At 52.1% G+C, this 17,341-nt stretch overlaps 2 protein-coding genes across 2 annotated transcripts; one reads left to right on the plus strand and one right to left on the minus strand.

Annotated features, from left to right (window-relative positions):
* Positions 1-236: 236 nt before the first annotated feature.
* On the plus strand, positions 237-6,915 carry LOC146754919 (maestro heat-like repeat-containing protein family member 7). Its single transcript, XM_085526543.1, has 21 exons — positions 237-868; positions 971-1,093; positions 1,325-1,404; positions 1,531-1,648; positions 1,764-1,850; positions 2,121-2,225; positions 2,358-2,538; positions 2,615-2,721; positions 2,942-3,091; positions 3,237-3,391; positions 3,494-3,641; positions 3,861-4,039; positions 4,123-4,260; positions 4,422-4,536; positions 4,680-4,817; positions 5,032-5,208; positions 5,514-5,669; positions 5,850-5,951; positions 6,040-6,148; positions 6,241-6,300; positions 6,415-6,915. The coding sequence occupies exons 1-21, from the start codon at positions 650-652 to the stop codon at positions 6,582-6,584; spliced, it is 2,817 nt and encodes a 938-aa protein (XP_085382669.1). The 5' UTR covers positions 237-649; the 3' UTR covers positions 6,585-6,915.
* A 746-nt stretch (positions 6,916-7,661) lies between these two features.
* LOC146754920 (man(5)GlcNAc(2)-PP-dolichol translocation protein RFT1-like) lies at positions 7,662-17,028 on the minus strand. The gene is made up of 13 exons (XM_085526544.1): positions 16,930-17,028; positions 16,726-16,811; positions 16,500-16,616; positions 15,923-16,112; positions 15,196-15,297; positions 14,617-14,751; positions 13,845-13,923; positions 13,524-13,574; positions 12,656-12,786; positions 11,398-11,542; positions 10,680-10,785; positions 9,355-9,604; positions 7,662-8,903 (listed from the first exon to the last, which is right to left on the minus strand). The coding sequence occupies exons 1-13, from the start codon at positions 16,990-16,992 to the stop codon at positions 8,739-8,741; spliced, it is 1,620 nt and encodes a 539-aa protein (XP_085382670.1). The 5' UTR covers positions 16,993-17,028; the 3' UTR covers positions 7,662-8,738.
* Positions 17,029-17,341: the final 313 nt, after the last annotated feature.

Genomic DNA, 17,341 nt, shown 5'->3' on the forward strand with positions numbered 1-17,341 from the left:
GCACTGCAGGGCTGGGCTGAGGGCACAGCCCATCCACTGCAGGGTCACTGGGGAGCCCTGAACGAGGGCCAGGACTGGGGGCCTGGATGGGGTGCTTGGGCTCTGCACACCAAGCAGGGCACACTGCACCATCCCATCCCATCCCATCTCATCCCATCCCATCCCATCCCATCCCATCCCATCCCATCCCATCCCATCCCATCCCATCCCATCCCATCGCATCCCATCCCATCCCATCTAGCTCAGCAACAGCTAGAAACACTGCTGCGTTACCAACACTGTTTTTCTCCTAAAGCCGAAACAGAGCACCAGATGCCAAGAAGGGAAAATCAACTCCGTCCCAATGGAGACCAGAACATGGTTTAATTTGACAGGGGGGGATGCGGGGATGGACTGAAGAAGGACTCCCGGATCCCAACACTGCAGCTGTGGCAAACACACACAGTGAATACAAGGGCTCCTTCCAGACCGAACCTGCCCAAGGACAGTGACGGCTGTGGGGCTCTGGGGCGAGCCCAGGGCAAGAGGAGGGGTTCTATGTGGAGGCGGATGGAACGGGGTGAGATCACAGCCCCGTTACAATGGGCTTTGACCACCAGGAGGCAGAGCTGGAACACGAGGCTCATTCGCCGCTGTTCCTCGCTGCGAGATGGAGCAGAGACCCCCACTCCGAGTTCGAGAGGCTTGGCCAGAGAGGCGCGGAGCATCCCGCACCCCCACGGCCCCGCAGGGGCCCGGCGAGGTGCATGGGGTGCAGCCCCAGCAGGGGCCCGTGGGCTCAGCTGAGGATCCTTTTGCCTCCGTCGTGTCACCTCAGGACGAGGATCCCCTGAGCTACATCGACGCCTGCTGTGCATGCAGACCGCAGGTAGTGTGCACTCTGTGCTTCCATGGCTGCCCCTGCCCGGCTGTGCCCAGAGGGTGCCGGGGTCCCCCGATGCCAACCCCTGTAACTCCCCTCCTGTCTCAGACACAGGAACAGAAGCTGCGCTTTCTGGCCTGCGTCCGCACTGCCTGCACAGCTGCCATCACGGACAGCGTGGTCCACAGCCAGCTGTGTGACTACGTGCTGAAGGTGGTGCTGTGCATTGAGGTAATGGAGCACTGCAGGGCTGGGCTGAGGGCACAGCCCTTCCACTGCAGGATCACTGGGGAGCCCTGAACGAGGGCCAGGACTGGGGGCCTGGATGGGGTGCTTGGGCTCTGCACACCAAGCAGGGCACACTGCACCATCCCATCCCATCCCATCCCATCCCATCCCATCCCATCCCATCCCATCCCATCCCATCCCATCCCATCCCATCCCATCCCGCTGTGCCCACAGGCGCTGCTGCAGGAGGAGCCCGCCGAGCACCTGGACACGGAGCTCCGGCAGCAGGCCATGAGCACCATCGCCGCCATGAGGTACTGCCCCAGCACGGCTTTGCCAGCGTGGAGGCATTGGTCCCAGCCGGGGCCCTGAGCGGGACAGGCTGCAGGGCACAGGGTGCTGAGCGGAGCATCACACCTCTGCCCTCTCTCCCCTCGCAGTGGAGCATGGCTGCTTCCAGAGGAGAAGAACGGTCTCCTGCGTGCCTGCCTCGGCAGCGTCCTCCACCTCCCTCGCTACGAGGACGACGCGGACCTGGATGCGGCACTCTACGTGGAGGTGCGCATCAGCTGAGCCCTGGGGACGCTTCCTGGGCACCAGCACCCGGGATGCCCCTCTGCTGCCAGCAGGACGCAGCAGGGCAGGCCGCCCTGACCCCTGTCCTCCTTTGCAGACCATGGAAGCCCTGCACCACCTGCTGCAGGTGCTGGTGAGCAGCGCTGGCCGCTTTGTCCTCGTGGAGCTGCAGAACATCATGGAGGTTTGGATGTGGCAACACTGGGGTTTGCGGGGATGGTTCAAGGCCACAAAGGAGGGATCCACACGAGGTCCCCCCAGGGCCTGCTGCGGGCAGGGGGTGCTGGCCCAAAACTAGCCCGTGTGGTGTTAGAGGGATGGGTGGGGAGCAGCGGGAAGATGGCAGGGCTGCAGCAGGACAGGGACGCAACCACCCACCCCGCTGCAGCTGGGGAGCAAGGGGAAGGACGAGTGCCCCGTGCTGTGGGCACAACAGCAACTTTTCTCTCCACAGCTCCTGCTGCCCTTCACCACGTGCCAGCTGGCGGCCGTGGAGGAGAGGGCTGTGGTGTGCATTGCCAGGCTGCTCGCCTTCAGCAACACCTGCGTCTTGCCTGAGGTAGGGAGTCCCGGCGCGCTCAGCTCTGGGACCACATCCTGGCTCCCCAGCCAGAGCCCACCTGTGTCCAGGCTTGCACAGAGCCTGGGCTGGGCCCTGCTGCCCACTCAGCCGTGCTGCCTCTCTCCCCAGCTGTGCACCTGCTTCGTTGGAACCGCGGTGTTCCAGCACAAGTGCCAGGAGAACCAACGCTTCCCCGTGCTGGGAAAGCTGGTCGGACACCTCATCCTGTCCTGCACTTCCACGGATGACAGGACCAGAGATGAGGCGATTAATGCTGTTCATCAGCTTTTCATCTTCATCGCTGCCCCAAGTGAGAGGAGTTGTGTTGGGCTAGGTCCCTCCAGATGCCCAGACCCCTCACTGACACCGTGTGTGCTCCTGTCCAGGACTGCCATGGCAACCGGAGGAGCGCACAGTACCACAGCTCTGGGACAGCCAAACTTCGCTCCACCAGGAGGTTTCCCGTGAGGACAGAGCCAGAAATATCTTCGAGGTACAAAGAGCAAACCCTGAGCCCACAGGAGAACCCAGGCCTGCAGTGTCAGGAAGAGTGCACGCACTGTCCCCGAGCAGCCCTGGTGCCTTTGGGGCCCTCACGCTTCATATCCCTGGCATCACCCAGCACAGCCTCTGCTCCCAGTTCTCCTGGGACACCTGCACAGCTGAGCAGCCAAGCAGAGGATAAGTCATCCCTCCTCTCCTCCCTCCCACAGGTCCTTCTGAAATACCTCCTGTACCCTGAAAAGGTCAACATTTTACTCACAGCCATTGAGAGCATGAAAGCACCGAGCCTCCACAGCACCCAGCTGGCTGCCCACATGGTGGATGTGCTCGCAGGAGAGGCTCGCTTCCCTCCACAGCAGGTGGGAACCTGCTGCTGCCTCCGCTCCAGCCCTGGGGGCTCTGCTCCATCCCTGGCACTGCGCTTGGCCGGCAGGCAGCAGTGGGGATGGCAGCAGGGCCCTGCTCTGGTGCCATCCCATTCTCACCCATGCTCCCCCCCTCCAGGTGCAAAAGATTGTGAAGGCGATCCACAGCAGCCTGCCTTCCATCAAAGCCAAGCCAGCTCTTGAAAGCCTGAGCAGGGCCTTGCTTGTGCTGGCCAGCAAATTCCCAAAGGAGATGGTCACCAGCCTGCTGGTCTGCTCTCTCACCTGCTCCAGGTATGGGGCCACAGCCCTCAGGGCTCCTCTCCCCCCCCCTCCCCACCCCACGGCCGTCAGCCAGGCAGGAGCAGCCACGCTGACAGCCCTGGGGACCTGCAGAGTTGTTGTCACCATGTGGAGGGAAATGCTCTCGGAGTCTTCAACCGTGAAGACGGTGCTGCAGGAGGTGTTCCAAGTGCTCATAAACCACACTCTGCAGCACACCTCCCCATTCATCAAGGAGAGGCCACGTGTCCTTGCCCTGGCCGTGAGTTCCTCATTCACCCAGCTGAACCCCAGCTGAGTCCCCACTCCCCTTCCCTGTCCACCCCCGAGCCTTCTTCCTGCCCTGGGATGCATCCATAGACCTGCCTGGGGCTCTGGGGGTCTCCCTCCCCCCCCCTCCCTTTCTCCATCCCTACACTTCTAAAGACGGGATGGAAACCCAGGGGACAGGGCAAGAATCATATCCGGGTGCTTTCTGCAGGCAGCAAGGATCCTACCAGAGATACTCCAGCTGCCTCTGGTCCTCAAGGAGGCTGAAGCCATCTTCCCCCAGCTCTTCCCAGCCCTTCTCCTGCAAGTGTCCTTCACCACGGAGCTGACGCTGCAGGAGGTGGAAATCTTCTGGGAGGGGCAACAGCAGCACCAGCTCACTCCCATCAGGTGCCACATCCCCGTCCCCCTGCTGCACCCAGGGACCCGGTGCTGGGGCTCCTGATGTGACTCGCACCCTTCTCCACCTGCAGGTCCGCGGTGCAGTCCTTGAAGGTGCTGCTCTGCAGCGTGGGCCTCCAGAAGCAGATGGAGGCCATCCAGGAGCAGGGGGGCTGGGACGCGCTTCTCAGCACTGTGACCCACCTCCAGGGTGTGCAGGTGGTGGCCAGGTGGGAGCCCTTCCTTGTGGTGTCACGGGGGTCCCCAGTTCTCAGCCAAACTGCAGCCACAGCACCAGAGCCTGTGGCCCCTGCAGCAGTGGCAAGAGGGCTGCACAGCCAGAGCTGCGTCTGCCTGGTTCAGGGCTCACGGTGCCTTCTTATCCCTGCAGGGTGATGAGGGAACTGCCTGCTGCTCTGCGTGACCCCATCTTCCAGCAGCTGGTTGAGCTGCTCAGCACCAACTTCTACTCCTGGGATATGGTGGCCATGGTCTTCCTCGTTGAGGTGAGCAACAGCTGCAGAAGCAGAGAACACTGGAGGCTGCAAGGCCACTGGCAGCACGAGCCCTGCTGCCTCCCTCGGGGCCTGCTGTCTTTCCCCAAGCTGACTGTTAGATCCAGCACTAAGAGCCACGTGTGTTGTTGCAGATGCTGGAATGCATGGACCTCAGCAAAGAGCTGCACCGCATCATAGGAATCTTTGCCCACTATCTGCAGAGCAAGAGGGTGGGCATGCAGCAGCTGGTGCTCAGGGGCATCCTGCAGCTCAGCAAGAGGCAGGACACGGTGAGCAGGGGTGGCCAGGAATGCCACAGGTTGGGCTGGGCCTGCCATGGGGCTGTAGCGGGGCCATGTACAACTCGGCAACTCTTCAGGCAGTGAGGAGCTGGTGCGCTCTGCCCACCCCATCACTGCCTGCTATTCAGGGCTGGTACTGGAGTAGCCTTGCCCTCATTACACTTGCTGCCGTACCTAAAGGATGGGGTGTTTTTCCCCACAGGCAAGGACAATGATCATCTTCCTGCCGTGCATCATGGAGCAGCTGCAGGATGCAGATAGTGACATCCGTGCCACGGCCCTACCAATATTCAGCAACCTGCTGCACCTCCTGAAGGAGGTTAAGCTCAGCGTCATGGCTCTGGAGCTGGCCGGCAAGCTCCCAGCTCTGCTTAACGATGTAAGGATGATAGGGAGTCCAGCACACGAGGGATGTGGCTGCCAGCCCAGCGTGCCCATGCCTGCTGCCTTGTGACAGCGCACCAGGGGACTTTCCTGGCCGCTCACCAGGTTCAGGCACTGCGTGGTCCTGGGCAGACTTTCCGCTGGGCAGAGCTTGCACACTTTGGAGCAGTTCTGAGGGCATCCTCAAGATCTGCATCCTCTCAGCTCGGAGATTTTGCCCCCACTTCACTGGTGGTGCTGTCCCTGCTTGCCATGGACTTGGAGCTGCTGACACAGATGTCCTTCCTTCCTCCTCCACAGGAGTCCGGCACGGTGCGTCAGCTCTCCATCGACTTCTTCCTCAAAACGCTGAGCTTCGTGGAGGGCCAAGAAAAGAGGAAGATGCAGAAGACGGTGTGCAAGAACCTGGTCCTGCTGTATCTACACCTGCACGATGAGGAAGAGAACGTGTCCAAGGTGGGAATCAGGTTCATCTGGGGGAGGGTGATGCTGCTCCCGTGGTGCCCCCCATACATCAAGAGTACTGCAGCCCACAGCAGCATCAGCCCCTGCTGCTGCATCCTCCCTGCAGAGGGGCTCTGGGGACACGGGCTCTGCGGCTGCTCGGGCTGCGGTGCTATCTCAGCTCTTTGGCAGGCCTCCCAGAAAGCCCTCCTTGGTGCTGCACGGTTCCTGCGCTGGAGGAAGCTGGAGCACCTGGTGCAGACAGAGCAGTTCTGGCAGATCAGCGACTGCATGGTGTGTATGCGCAACAGTATGCCCATTCCCACACCCCAGGACAGGGTCGGGACCAGCCTGCACTGACCTCACATTCTTCCCTCTTCAGCTGACCAAGAGGAGGAGACAGAGTGCAGCGCAGGACTACCTGGGCGACTGCCTGCTCTACCTGCAGAGCCTGCAGGAAACCCTGCGACTGGAGGCCGTGAGGTTCATCGGTGAGCCACGAGGCTGAGCTTCCCCCATCCCCGGCCCTCCATGCTGCACCCACGGAACAGCGGGGGTCGCTGACGGGGCTTTGTGTTCGCAGGGCTCTTAGGGCGGCACATGAAGGATGAGCAGCGGGCTGACAGAGAGCACATCTACCAAAGTAAGCCAGGGAGTGGGATGTTGGGGCAGCCAGCAGGTGACATGCCTGTCCCTCGCTCCCTCCTGCCAGAGGGGAGAGCTGGGTCATCATGCCTCTCTGTTCCTCTTATCGCAGGCCTTCAGGGAATGAAGCATGACCCCAGTCCAGCTGTCGCTTCCTTGGCCCTTCAGACGCTGAAGATCCTGAAGGAAACGAGGCCACATCCACAAGGAGCCACTGGGCAGCTCTCCACCAGGCTCCGTGGCACATGGAGGAGGTGGCGCTCCTCCCGGGCAGACAGCTGAGCGCCCTGCAAAGCTCCCAGCATCTCCTGCCTGCTGCTCAGCCCCACTCCTCGGGCACATCACTTCCCTTTGCCCCATCGCCCGCACAAATTGTGCTTTTGGAAAGTAAATGGGAGTCGTTAGGACTGGCCCTAGTATCCAGTTTTCATAGTGACTGGGCCCGTGTGCTGCTTTGTAACCTGTTATACTGCAGATAACAGCGGAGCGACATAATGGGAGAATTTCTAGCATTTCCAATGCAGTCTCAGGAACTGCAATTATTAGGCATTATCCAGGTTATTATCCAGTGTGCTTCTATTTTATTAATAAATTGGATGTGAATCAAATAGGATCTAATGTTACCAATGCTGGAATCTATGGGAATAGGCATTTGATGTGTTAGTAATGCTGGTTACAATGCTGTTAGCCTACCAATGAGCCTTTTCTAAATTGGAGAAGACAAAACCTGGACAGAAATCTCGGGTGAAGGTGATGTTCCTGTATCATAGTGTGATCACTTCCTTTCAGCCCGCTCATCAGGATTTGTAAACTATGACCGTGCATCACTTGAGACAAAGCTGTTGGGTGCACCTGGGCTGGAGTCAGGGAGGTCACAAGTACCTGATGGGGGCGGTCACATGTACCGGTATATACTATTTGTTGCAAGGCATTAAATTCGTTCTTTTGGCATTACGCACTGTGTGTGAGTCTCATCTGTTCCCCATGTGCGGAGGCACGGTACTTTCACACGCAGCCTTGACTTGTCGCCGGATTTGGAGGCGACAGTTAAGAAAACATTTCTAACAGAACCAAACATTTCTAACGGTACCACAGTGATACCAGAAAGCATTTCACCCCGTCAGCTCTGTCCATTGGTACCAACTCCTCACTGCCATTGGAAGTGAAGATGCTTCTAGAGCTGTCTCAGGACCTGTGGAGTTTGCTATGTGATGACAGTGAAGTCTTCATGCTGTACGTCTCAGCACACTCGGCATTTCCTGCTCCACTCAAACCATGTGAAGGGAATGCTGGTTGTTACAACGTGCTGCTCGTATGCTCTGAAGTCACATCTTAGACCAGCAATACGACATGGCGCCCTTAGGAAACAAAATTCAATGCTTTATTGCTTCTGAGCATTGACATTTTCAATAAATTAAATCAACACAAAGGTTTATAACAAACACAAAAAGGAGCAACCAGATGAAAAACCTCGTTGTAAGAAAAAGCAGCATTTTTTTAATCCAAAAGCAAGAGATCCAACACGCACAAACCCAGAAGGAAATCTCATTCAACATACACAACGTTCCACTTTGCAGAAAGGCGAGACAAATCTGCTCATAACTGCACTGATCACCTCAGGTAGGAACAGAACAGCAGTGAAGTCAATGATATTTAACTCTACCTTCTGGAACTTGGACGTGACTGTAATTCACAGCTGTTGTTCGGCACTGCTCAAAAACCCACCACACTTCTGTCTAGAGAAAAGCTTCAGAGCATTTCTGACAAGCTAATCGATTCTCTCCTTACATGAATGATGCTGACAGAAGTAAACTCAGCCAGCTTGGACTTGGACACGCTGCATATTCCAGTAGCTTCCCTGCAAGTACCAGAACTGTCTGTTTAATGCTTCTCACTTCAGGGCACCGATAACTCAGGTTTTTCTGCGCTGCATTACGTTCCACTTTGGTACTGGTTTCGTGCTTGGTCCTCGCTCCAGTGTTTGCTTCAGGTTTTGGTTCTGGTTTTTGTTTTTCAACATCAAACCATTTCTTTGCTAACTTTTTCAACAGCCCACCATCCTCAATAAGGGTATTCTTAATTACATGTTAATTAAGACGTAAGCCATACAATGCCTTCATATATGTCTCCCTACCAGTAAGAATGGGAGCTCCCCACATTAATTCTGGCCATCAGTTCATGTCAGGCAGGTGCACTACAGACCTTCATCACCAACGAGGCTGTTGGAAGAAAAGCTAAGAACGAATGATGCATGAAGAGAAAATTACTCGGCTCTCTTTCACTGTACAGAGTAGTTTAGTCAGCAACCACTTATACTGTCACTATCAATACTTCCAACAAACTCATGTGGAAACCTTCATCCAGGCAGACCCGTGCAAAGAATACAACCCTCCATAATTGCAGCCACGAACAAGAATTATTCTGCCCACGAGCATTTCATGTTCCTTTCTTCATATACTGGGAGAGGAACTGGCTTCTGACAAAGTGGACCAGCTTGGTCTCTGTGCAGAACATGGTAATGGTGGTAGCTGCAAAGCACAGCGCCCCAATGCTGATGTGAATCAGCCTTGACATCCAACCCTTATCGCAGCAGAAGAATGCCTAAAACAAAGGAAACCAGCAACTGAAGGAAAACCAGTTGGCACAAGGTAGGCCAGCTACATACATGATAGATGTTGTTGTTTTATTCCCCCTGCACTGCTTTTTTATTTTTTTAACCGAATCTTTAGTGACCATTTCTTTGCACTATCACCATCAATTACCAAGAACTAAGAATGTGGATATACAGATGGCCAGCAGAACTGTCTGACTCATTAGGTACACAGTTCTCTGCCACCTGGAGAAGGCAAGCAGGCACACATCTGAAGATCAATATAATTGCATGTCTTTGTTTCATTTTTAATAGATCTATACGCAGCCTTGCAAGATGTAATGGAAATCTCCAAGGCTATGGTTGTAAGCCTTTCCTGTTGATAATATTTCTTTCCTTCTGGTAATGAAGCCATCTGACAAACCTCCGCAGTGAAAGGAACATCCCGAGGCAGATACTTACCTCTGAATAAACAGTAATTCCTCCACTTATGACATAAGCGAGTATTAAAAACGGTGAGGGAAGCAAGCCTGTCAAAGGTCTGTAGGAGCTTTCCTTGAAGTACTCATAGATGTACTGGATGCTGTGAGCAATGCGAATACCCATATGAAAGCAGTTGGCAAGGATGAAGCCAACACTTCCGTGCCAGCGGGTCAAGAAATAAGAGATGCACAGGAACACGAAGGACAAGGCCAGCATAACAAAATTGTACCTAGGAAGAAGAAACAATATAAACAACATATGCAGTTGCACTATTTAATTACTAAACTCATTTTCAGAAGATAAAAATCCATTCGCTTTCTAAAACATGGGAGCAACAACTCCTGTCATCTGCTAACAGCCGGCAAGGCTGAGAAAAGAAATGCAGCACAAGAATGAAAAATACGTTGAGTAAACTAAACCAACAACTACTTTAAGTGAAGGAAATTCTATCCTACTATTCACCTGTGCATTCACTTCAGAAAACCTACTAACAATAATTAGCAGTATCAAACACTGAGGACTTTTTCCTTCTCTATTCGGTACTGAAGAACAATAACGCTCAATAGGGTGACACTTAGTCCTGCTCCAAACAGTGGCTTTAAAGAGAAGATCACACTTGGAAAGGGGGACAAAAGCAGTCCTTGCACATCTAAAAAGAATTGCTCAATTGCTAAACTGCTAAAAGAGGATCTCTTTTAATTAATGACCTAAAAAAAATAAAGGCCTAATTAATTTGGAACAGAGCTGTAATAGACAACAGCCACAGAAGTGAAACAAGTCCGATGGCAGCCATCAGGTTGCAGTGCCAACACACCACAACAGAGAACCAAGAAAACATCCAGGCTGCAAAACATCACAGGAAGTCATCTTGTCCAGAGCTCTCCTCAAGGCCGATAAACCACTGAACTCATGTCATCCCAAATGTGATCTATAGAAACTGTGACTGAGAAGTTTTAACAGCTGCAAGACTTTAAGGAGTTTAACATAACAGTCCACCTTAAAAACTGAAGCTTCTATTCACGTACATGTACAGAAAATAAGACTTCACATTAAATTACTTTCCCAGTTTGCTGTGTATTAAAAGCTAATAACCTTGTCAGTTCGGATCCTTTTTACCCAAAGGTTTAAACTAAAGCTTTTACATCGAGGTCTGCACACAGTCCTTAAAACGACTGCAAAAAGAAACTGCCTTCTCAGTAACAGAAAAGCATTTCCAAGCGAATATCCAAGCAGAACAATTGTTCCCCATTTGCATGCTTAACTCCATGCAAATCACACACAGATGCACTGGGGGTACTCCTCACCTGTCCACTTCTTCTTTGCACATCGAAGCAAACGTGAAACATTCTGTTACTCCATTGACAGCAAGAAATAGGACATACAACGAGTAGCACCGGAGAAGATCGGGACCTACAACAAAATAAAGACAGCAGCATTACAAGGATAAAGAGATCATTATTTCTTTTATAAAGCCACAGTTTCATACTCCACAACAGAAGCTGTAACATTATCACCGATGATAACAGCAACTTCTGTGTCCCTTTGAGAAGCTTCTGGTCTGGACATCTTGACAAGATGACAAACAGAATAAACAAAGCAAGGGGAACCCAAACACAAAGTACAAGGCGGCAGCAGCTATTAATGTAACAGACAAGATCTCCTCCACAAAAGTGGTGGTTGTATTTATTGGGCCATAAGCTGGTACACGTGACACAAGTCAGGAAAAGCCAATGCTTTATCCTTCCTTCCTTGTAAACCTCCTAATATTGTTAAAAAAACTGCTGGGCTACATTCCAGCCTCTGCAAGCATCCCTGCAGGTAACTTTGGGAGCTGTGGTGCTACAGTTGGAATATTCTAAATGCATGCATCTACAGGAGGGCAAAGCAATCAAATAATTCTACCAGAATGAGGCTACTTGAAGCTCCTTTTAACCTGAGCTGATTTTTTTCAGACAGAAAGCTGACCGAGCCAAGAGCTCAGAACAGAGCTGAGAAACAAAAAACACAGCTAAAGCTTTTTACCTTTTCCAGAACTGAGCATTGAACCTCCATAAATATCCAGAGCCAGCTGAGAAAAGGCACATCCAAAAACAACAATGGTAAGGCCAATCAGAAGCACCAGCTTCAACAGCAGTTCTAACACATTCGAAGCCATAGCAACATCATCCTGGAGAAAAAAACAGAAACAAAACAACAAAACCCAGCAGTCAATTACACGAACTAGAACCAGCACAACTGCTGCTGTCACCAAGAGAAACTGTTCCAGGGGGAAAAAGTCCACTGGCACAATGCAAGGCACAGCCAAGACTATTTTTTGGTATTGACACACCTACACACTTGGTCCTGGCTTCCAGCTGTGCTCAGGTATTCTTATTCTCTTCCGTATTATATGCAGAACTCTCAACAAAGATCAGCCATTGACAGCTCTGTTTCAGGGCTTAAGGAAAGGGGCAAACAGCAGCCAGTAAATAGCAAAGAAAAGCACAGCATTTGCCCAGGGCCACAGCCTGAATCACCAAAAGGGCCACGTCTTCATTGTTACACTGGACTACAAGTTTCGCCACAGCATAAGGAGCCACTTGTGAGTTCTGTACATGGTAAGATGCAGCTGCCCACACCCCTCATGAGGAGTCAAACCTCCTGCCAGGTGCACGGGATAAGCCCACACACAAACACACTCCACGTCAAACACACACACAGGTACACCTCTGTCAGCCTACCATTAACGTGAGACACGACACTTGGCTGACTGGGACCTTCCTATCTGACCAAGAATTTCTTCTAGAGCATACAGAAACCTCTCCTTCATGTAACCATCGTTACTGCGCAAACAATCCCAAAGCTCAGCCAAAACACAGCTGTCTTCCTCTGGAAAGGGCACCCTCTGAAGCGCTCAATGCTTACCAGCCTGTTGTATTTTCAAGTCAGTCAAATATTGTCAAGTGCCACTTATTTGCTGGAAAGAGATTGAACCTACAGTAATTGCCTCAGCACAGCTGCACAGACATGGTGCACAAGCACCATGCTGTTGGAGTAGAGGATTTTAACTTCAATTACCAGACAATGCAGCATTATGTCATTGCACCTCGTAACTCCTACTTCGCTACCTTTTTATCCATTTGCTTTTTGTCCAGACTCCTTCGGCATGGTCTCCACTTCAAGTTTCTTTCCAAATATCTTTACACTCAGTAATTTAAACACACGTCAGTCACACTCCTGATACAATTGATCTCCAACAGAAGGTAAGCATTTCATGTGGAACCAATACTAACAAACGTACCTGCTTCTGATCCTTTACATTCTTCCCTCTTTCCAATACTTGAGCGAAAAAGACATAAAAACTCTCTTCAATAGGCAAAAAGATGAACCTGGCCACCAGCGACCCGAGATTATTCACGATATCATACACACCTTCACAAACAAAACACACCAACAAGCTGTCACTTTTTTTCTGGCACAAATTCCTATTCCACATTTCTGATAAACAAAGAGAGAACCAGTGGAACTTAATGCAGCATTAGAGCAAATCTAGCAATAGCCCCAGACACCCCCAGGCAGCCCCTTCAGTTCTTACTACAGAGGAAGATAAAAGATCCAGATGCAAGAGAATCAGCCTGTGGCGCAGCCAGTGCTGTCACCTGAACTGCTGCTGCCATTCATTACTCTGTAAGGACACTGCTTTTATGGAGCACATTCAGTTGGAGATGTGATGCTACAAACAACAGTGTTCCTGCTGTAACAGCTAACAGACTGCAAAGGAAGACAACAGGGCCAAGAAAATGAAGAGAAGGAACTGCAATGTATCAGATACTATGCTGCCTCCTTCCAAGTTTTTAAAACAGAAACAAGACGCACAGCAGAAGAGGCACAACTGCCAAGTTTTGATCCAAGGGAGAAGCATTCCTTAAATCCACGACCCTCAAACAAGTTGCTCTGGTTTTGTTTCTTGTTTTTTGGTGTGTGTTATATTTAATAACCATTTACCCATCATTCTCTGAAATGCACCTCAACGTCCCAGCGCCACTGAAATCCTCCAACATTTTCATGTTATTTTCAAATGGTTTCTAATATTTTCAGTATTTTCAGAAGCAGACAAAAAGGAGCAACTAGAAAATGATGTCATTGTTGCACAGCATCGCCACACTCACCCTGATCGCCAAAGTTTATCACATTCAGAAAAGTCATCACGTATCGCTCACCTGAAGTTGAAAACACAGAAGTAAGGACAAACCCCCACATCTCTCCCCGTGTGTGTCCAGGCCCTGCTAACAGGACGCATTCCAGAGACATGTCCAGCAGGACGGTACAGTTCTGATCCTCCACAAACCTTCCGTAACTGCACCTGGGTTGCCAACACCTGCTGGTGCCGCTCTGACCACCATCCCCTCCCAGCCTTCCCAGGATCCTTGTCCATTTTGTGACCTGTATCCACTTTCCTTCCCCCAGCATTCCCACACATCGAGCCTCACCCTCTGTCAAAATCTGCTTCAGGAAGGACTGTTTGAAGAAGCTCCAAGTCAGCCATGCTTCCTTCCAGTTAAGGAAAGCCTGCAAAATCAAAGAAGCAGCGTCACCCTGGTCTGGCTGACTTTCTCCCTTGTGGAAAATCACCATCTTTGCAGATACACAAAGGAACTGCATAAGTTTTCTACAGAGTAAATCACTCAACAGTAACCAGAGAGGGGGAAAAGTTGTTTAGCAGACCAATATAACTCTGCCCCTCACAGTACTGTACATCTTTCAGTGCTCTTCAAAGCACTCCTGCAAGCCTCACAAGACAGAACTGCCTTCATGTCCTCAATCTCTCAGTCTCTTCCTCATCTTTGCCTTTTCATTTCTTTCTTTGCCCCATTTCCTTTTTGGAGGACATCAGAGATCTGAGTATCTGCAGGACGCTGTGCACCACCACGTTCTGTCTGAGGAGAAGTTGAAGTACCAGCTCTGTAAGACAACCCTGGATTCTCTTCTACCTGATACCAGCTCACTCCCTTTAACACTGTAAATGTTCCATCTCCAATCAGCAGATGAGGCAGCCAACGAGGCCCAGAAACAAAGAGCTCCAGGTTCACTGTGGTTTTCTGACAAGGATTTGAATGCAACAACTGTGAATGGAATTTTATGCAACCATGCTTCCTAACCAGCCATGGTGTCCAGGAGCAGAAATAATCTCTCAGTCACTCCATCAACTCCAGTTTTCAAAGCGCTCTCGTCAAAGACTTAAGAATGAACTGTGTGACCCACCTTATCCGCCATCCAGTTAGGTAACAGGCCTTTCATTCTTGTAATCGGAAATGACTTCTTTGTTGCTTCAGGAGACCCCAAGAACTTTGCAAAACAAACCACATAGCACAGCACCAGAACACTGGTGTACAAAAGCTGGAAAGACAAGGAAGGAAAAAAACAAAGAATGAGTGAGAACTCAGTGAGAAGTGAAGGCAGTTCTTCCTCCTGTCAACTCTGAACCTAGCTGAAGGCGTTACTGTAACTCCCCTCCCCACACACAGAGTACTGTTGATTTAAATTCATTTTAATCAGCAGATCAGCATCACAGCCCTCTGCCCTCAAGAACAGCTAAAGCACACACAACGTAACAACCTTATTCACAAAATGTACCTTTAGGCACACAACAAAGGTGCCCATTAAACTGACTGGGCTCAACGCGCCAAGTAACGTCTATCACCAAAATCCTTCACATTTAAACCCTCACCTCGGAGGAACATTCTCTCACCTCCTCAGTGTTATCTAGCAGGTTAAATGTCACAGACAGCAGCAAAGAACATTTCAGAGCAAGAATTTATATACAGAATACAGGAAACTTACCTGAGCCAAGGAAAAAATGTGAAGGCCCCATTGCGGATAAAGGATGACTAAGATAACTGTCAAAGTGCATTTTGACACTATCGAAAGGCTTTCAGCAATTACCTTCAAGAAAGAGAAAATAGACAACGCTCATTTTTGCCAGCTTAACCACCTACAGGAAGGCAAAGCACTCCAGTTTCACACACACAACCCACAAAGGACCTGTAAGGCATTCACAGTCAGTGTGGCTACCACAGTTCTGCTGCTGCATTGACCACCTCACGCTGCAGCATCTCTGCACATTCTCAAGTCTTATAGGGCACTTTTCCCCCATCACACTGCCCCGCTCCCTTGTGTGGGACCCACATGGGAGTAAATCCTGCTTGGCACAATCGTGACCCCAGCTGCTGCATTTCACAGCCTCACACCGACAGTGAAAAGCAGAAGTGTGGAAGGCGTCTGTGCCTCCCTCTGAGCAACACTTGTGATTATACATTTAATGAGCATTAGGGAGGTAACTTCTAAACAAATTAACTTCCTTTTTTAAACAGGAGCAAATTAACGTTACAAATACATTATGACTACATCGTACAGCACGAAGCAACCCATAGCTTCATTTGTTTTTTAAGCACCCCTGAACATGCACAGATCCAGTTCAGGAATCTGGTCTTCATTTCCATTACGTCACTTTTTCAGCACGAAGTTTCTCCGTCCCACACAGCCCTATGCTCACAGCTTCCCTACTAACCTTAAGCCTTACAAACAGGTGAGCCTGGGCTAAAACCCAGAATGGCTCCCCTAGAAGCTCAACAACTGCAGAGAGGCCAAACGCCACCACGCCAGCCTGATAGTGAGGAACCACGGATGGATCCAGAACTTCAAGTACGTGCAGCCAGACGAAGCCCAGGAAAACAGACCAGAAGACACCAAGAGGGACTCTAAAAAGTTAATGTAAAAACAGTCAGGTTTCCTTCAGCAGAAAAAAGAACAAGAGAAAATCTGATTCAAATTTCCCACGCTGCTGTACTTTACGTATGTCGAAAGAGATCAGACAAACTCATTGCTATTGTAGCTACAAGTTTTGGTGTAAAACCTGTCAGTGCGAGCTACTACTTGCAGCTATGAGTCTGATAGCCCCAATGTAACTGTTACAGTGAGCCTTCCAGGCAACGGCAGTGGAGTCAGCAGAAGAAAACATGCATGGCATGCAGTGCAGACACGGGCTGCAGACACGGGCCGCCTCGTGCAGGTCCCGCTGCAGGACCCGCCGCCTCCTCCAGCCGGAACCAGGAGTGAGCTCTAAAGCAAAGCGGAGCCGCTCTCACGTCAGCCACAGCAGGTTGATGGTCGCGGCCCAGCTCCGCTCCGCGCCGCCGCTCAAGCAGGCCCTGCGGAACGCCTCCCTGGCCAGGAACACCGCGGTGGAATAGAGCAGCGTCAGCCTGCGGGAGACACGACGGGACACGGGGTCGGCCCCGCTCCGTGCCAAGGAAACCCGGCCACCAGAGGCGGTTCCCGGCGGCTCCCATTGCCGGGGCAGCGCGGCGTCACCTCACGCTGACGACGCCGAGGAGCTCCCTGGACAGGTAGCGCAGCGTCAGCGCGTTCAGCCCGAAGGTGACCGCCCGGAACAGCACCTGCGGGGGAACGGGGGAGGAAAGCGCTGCCGGGGGGCCGGGCCGGCTCCCGCGGGCGCCGCCCAGGAGGGCGAGGAGCGGGAGGAGGCGGGGCTGGGGGTCCCGGGTCGGCCCGCACCTGCAGCAGGGCGCTGGACGAGGCCAGGCGGGCGGTCTGACGGAGAGCACCGACGGCCGCCATGACACCGAGCGACCGGCCGGAAGGACGGCGTCGCGCCGCGATGACGTCACGAGGGGGCGGACGGCAGCAGAGCTGAACCCGACCCGTGTGCTGCCTGTCAGCAGGTGGCGGCGGGGTGACACAGCGGGGTGTGCAGCGATACAATGTACGGCCTCAGTGTGCGGGGAAATGGCAGCCAGAGGCGTCCAGCTCCACTTGTGAATGTGGATGGAGCACAAGCAGCGCGTGTGAGCGCAGTGATGTGGTGCATTGCAGCACTGGGGGCACGGACAGGAAAGAAAAGCCCCAGATCAGGCCATGCAGCTTTTAGCAGCGCCGCATTCGGCTCTTGTTCTTTGCTGGCCAAAAC

This window comes from Coturnix japonica, chromosome 37 (assembly GCF_054131305.1).
Source record: "Coturnix japonica strain WE chromosome 37, WE-NBRP24, whole genome shotgun sequence".
NCBI lineage: Eukaryota > Metazoa > Chordata > Aves > Galliformes > Phasianidae > Coturnix > Coturnix japonica.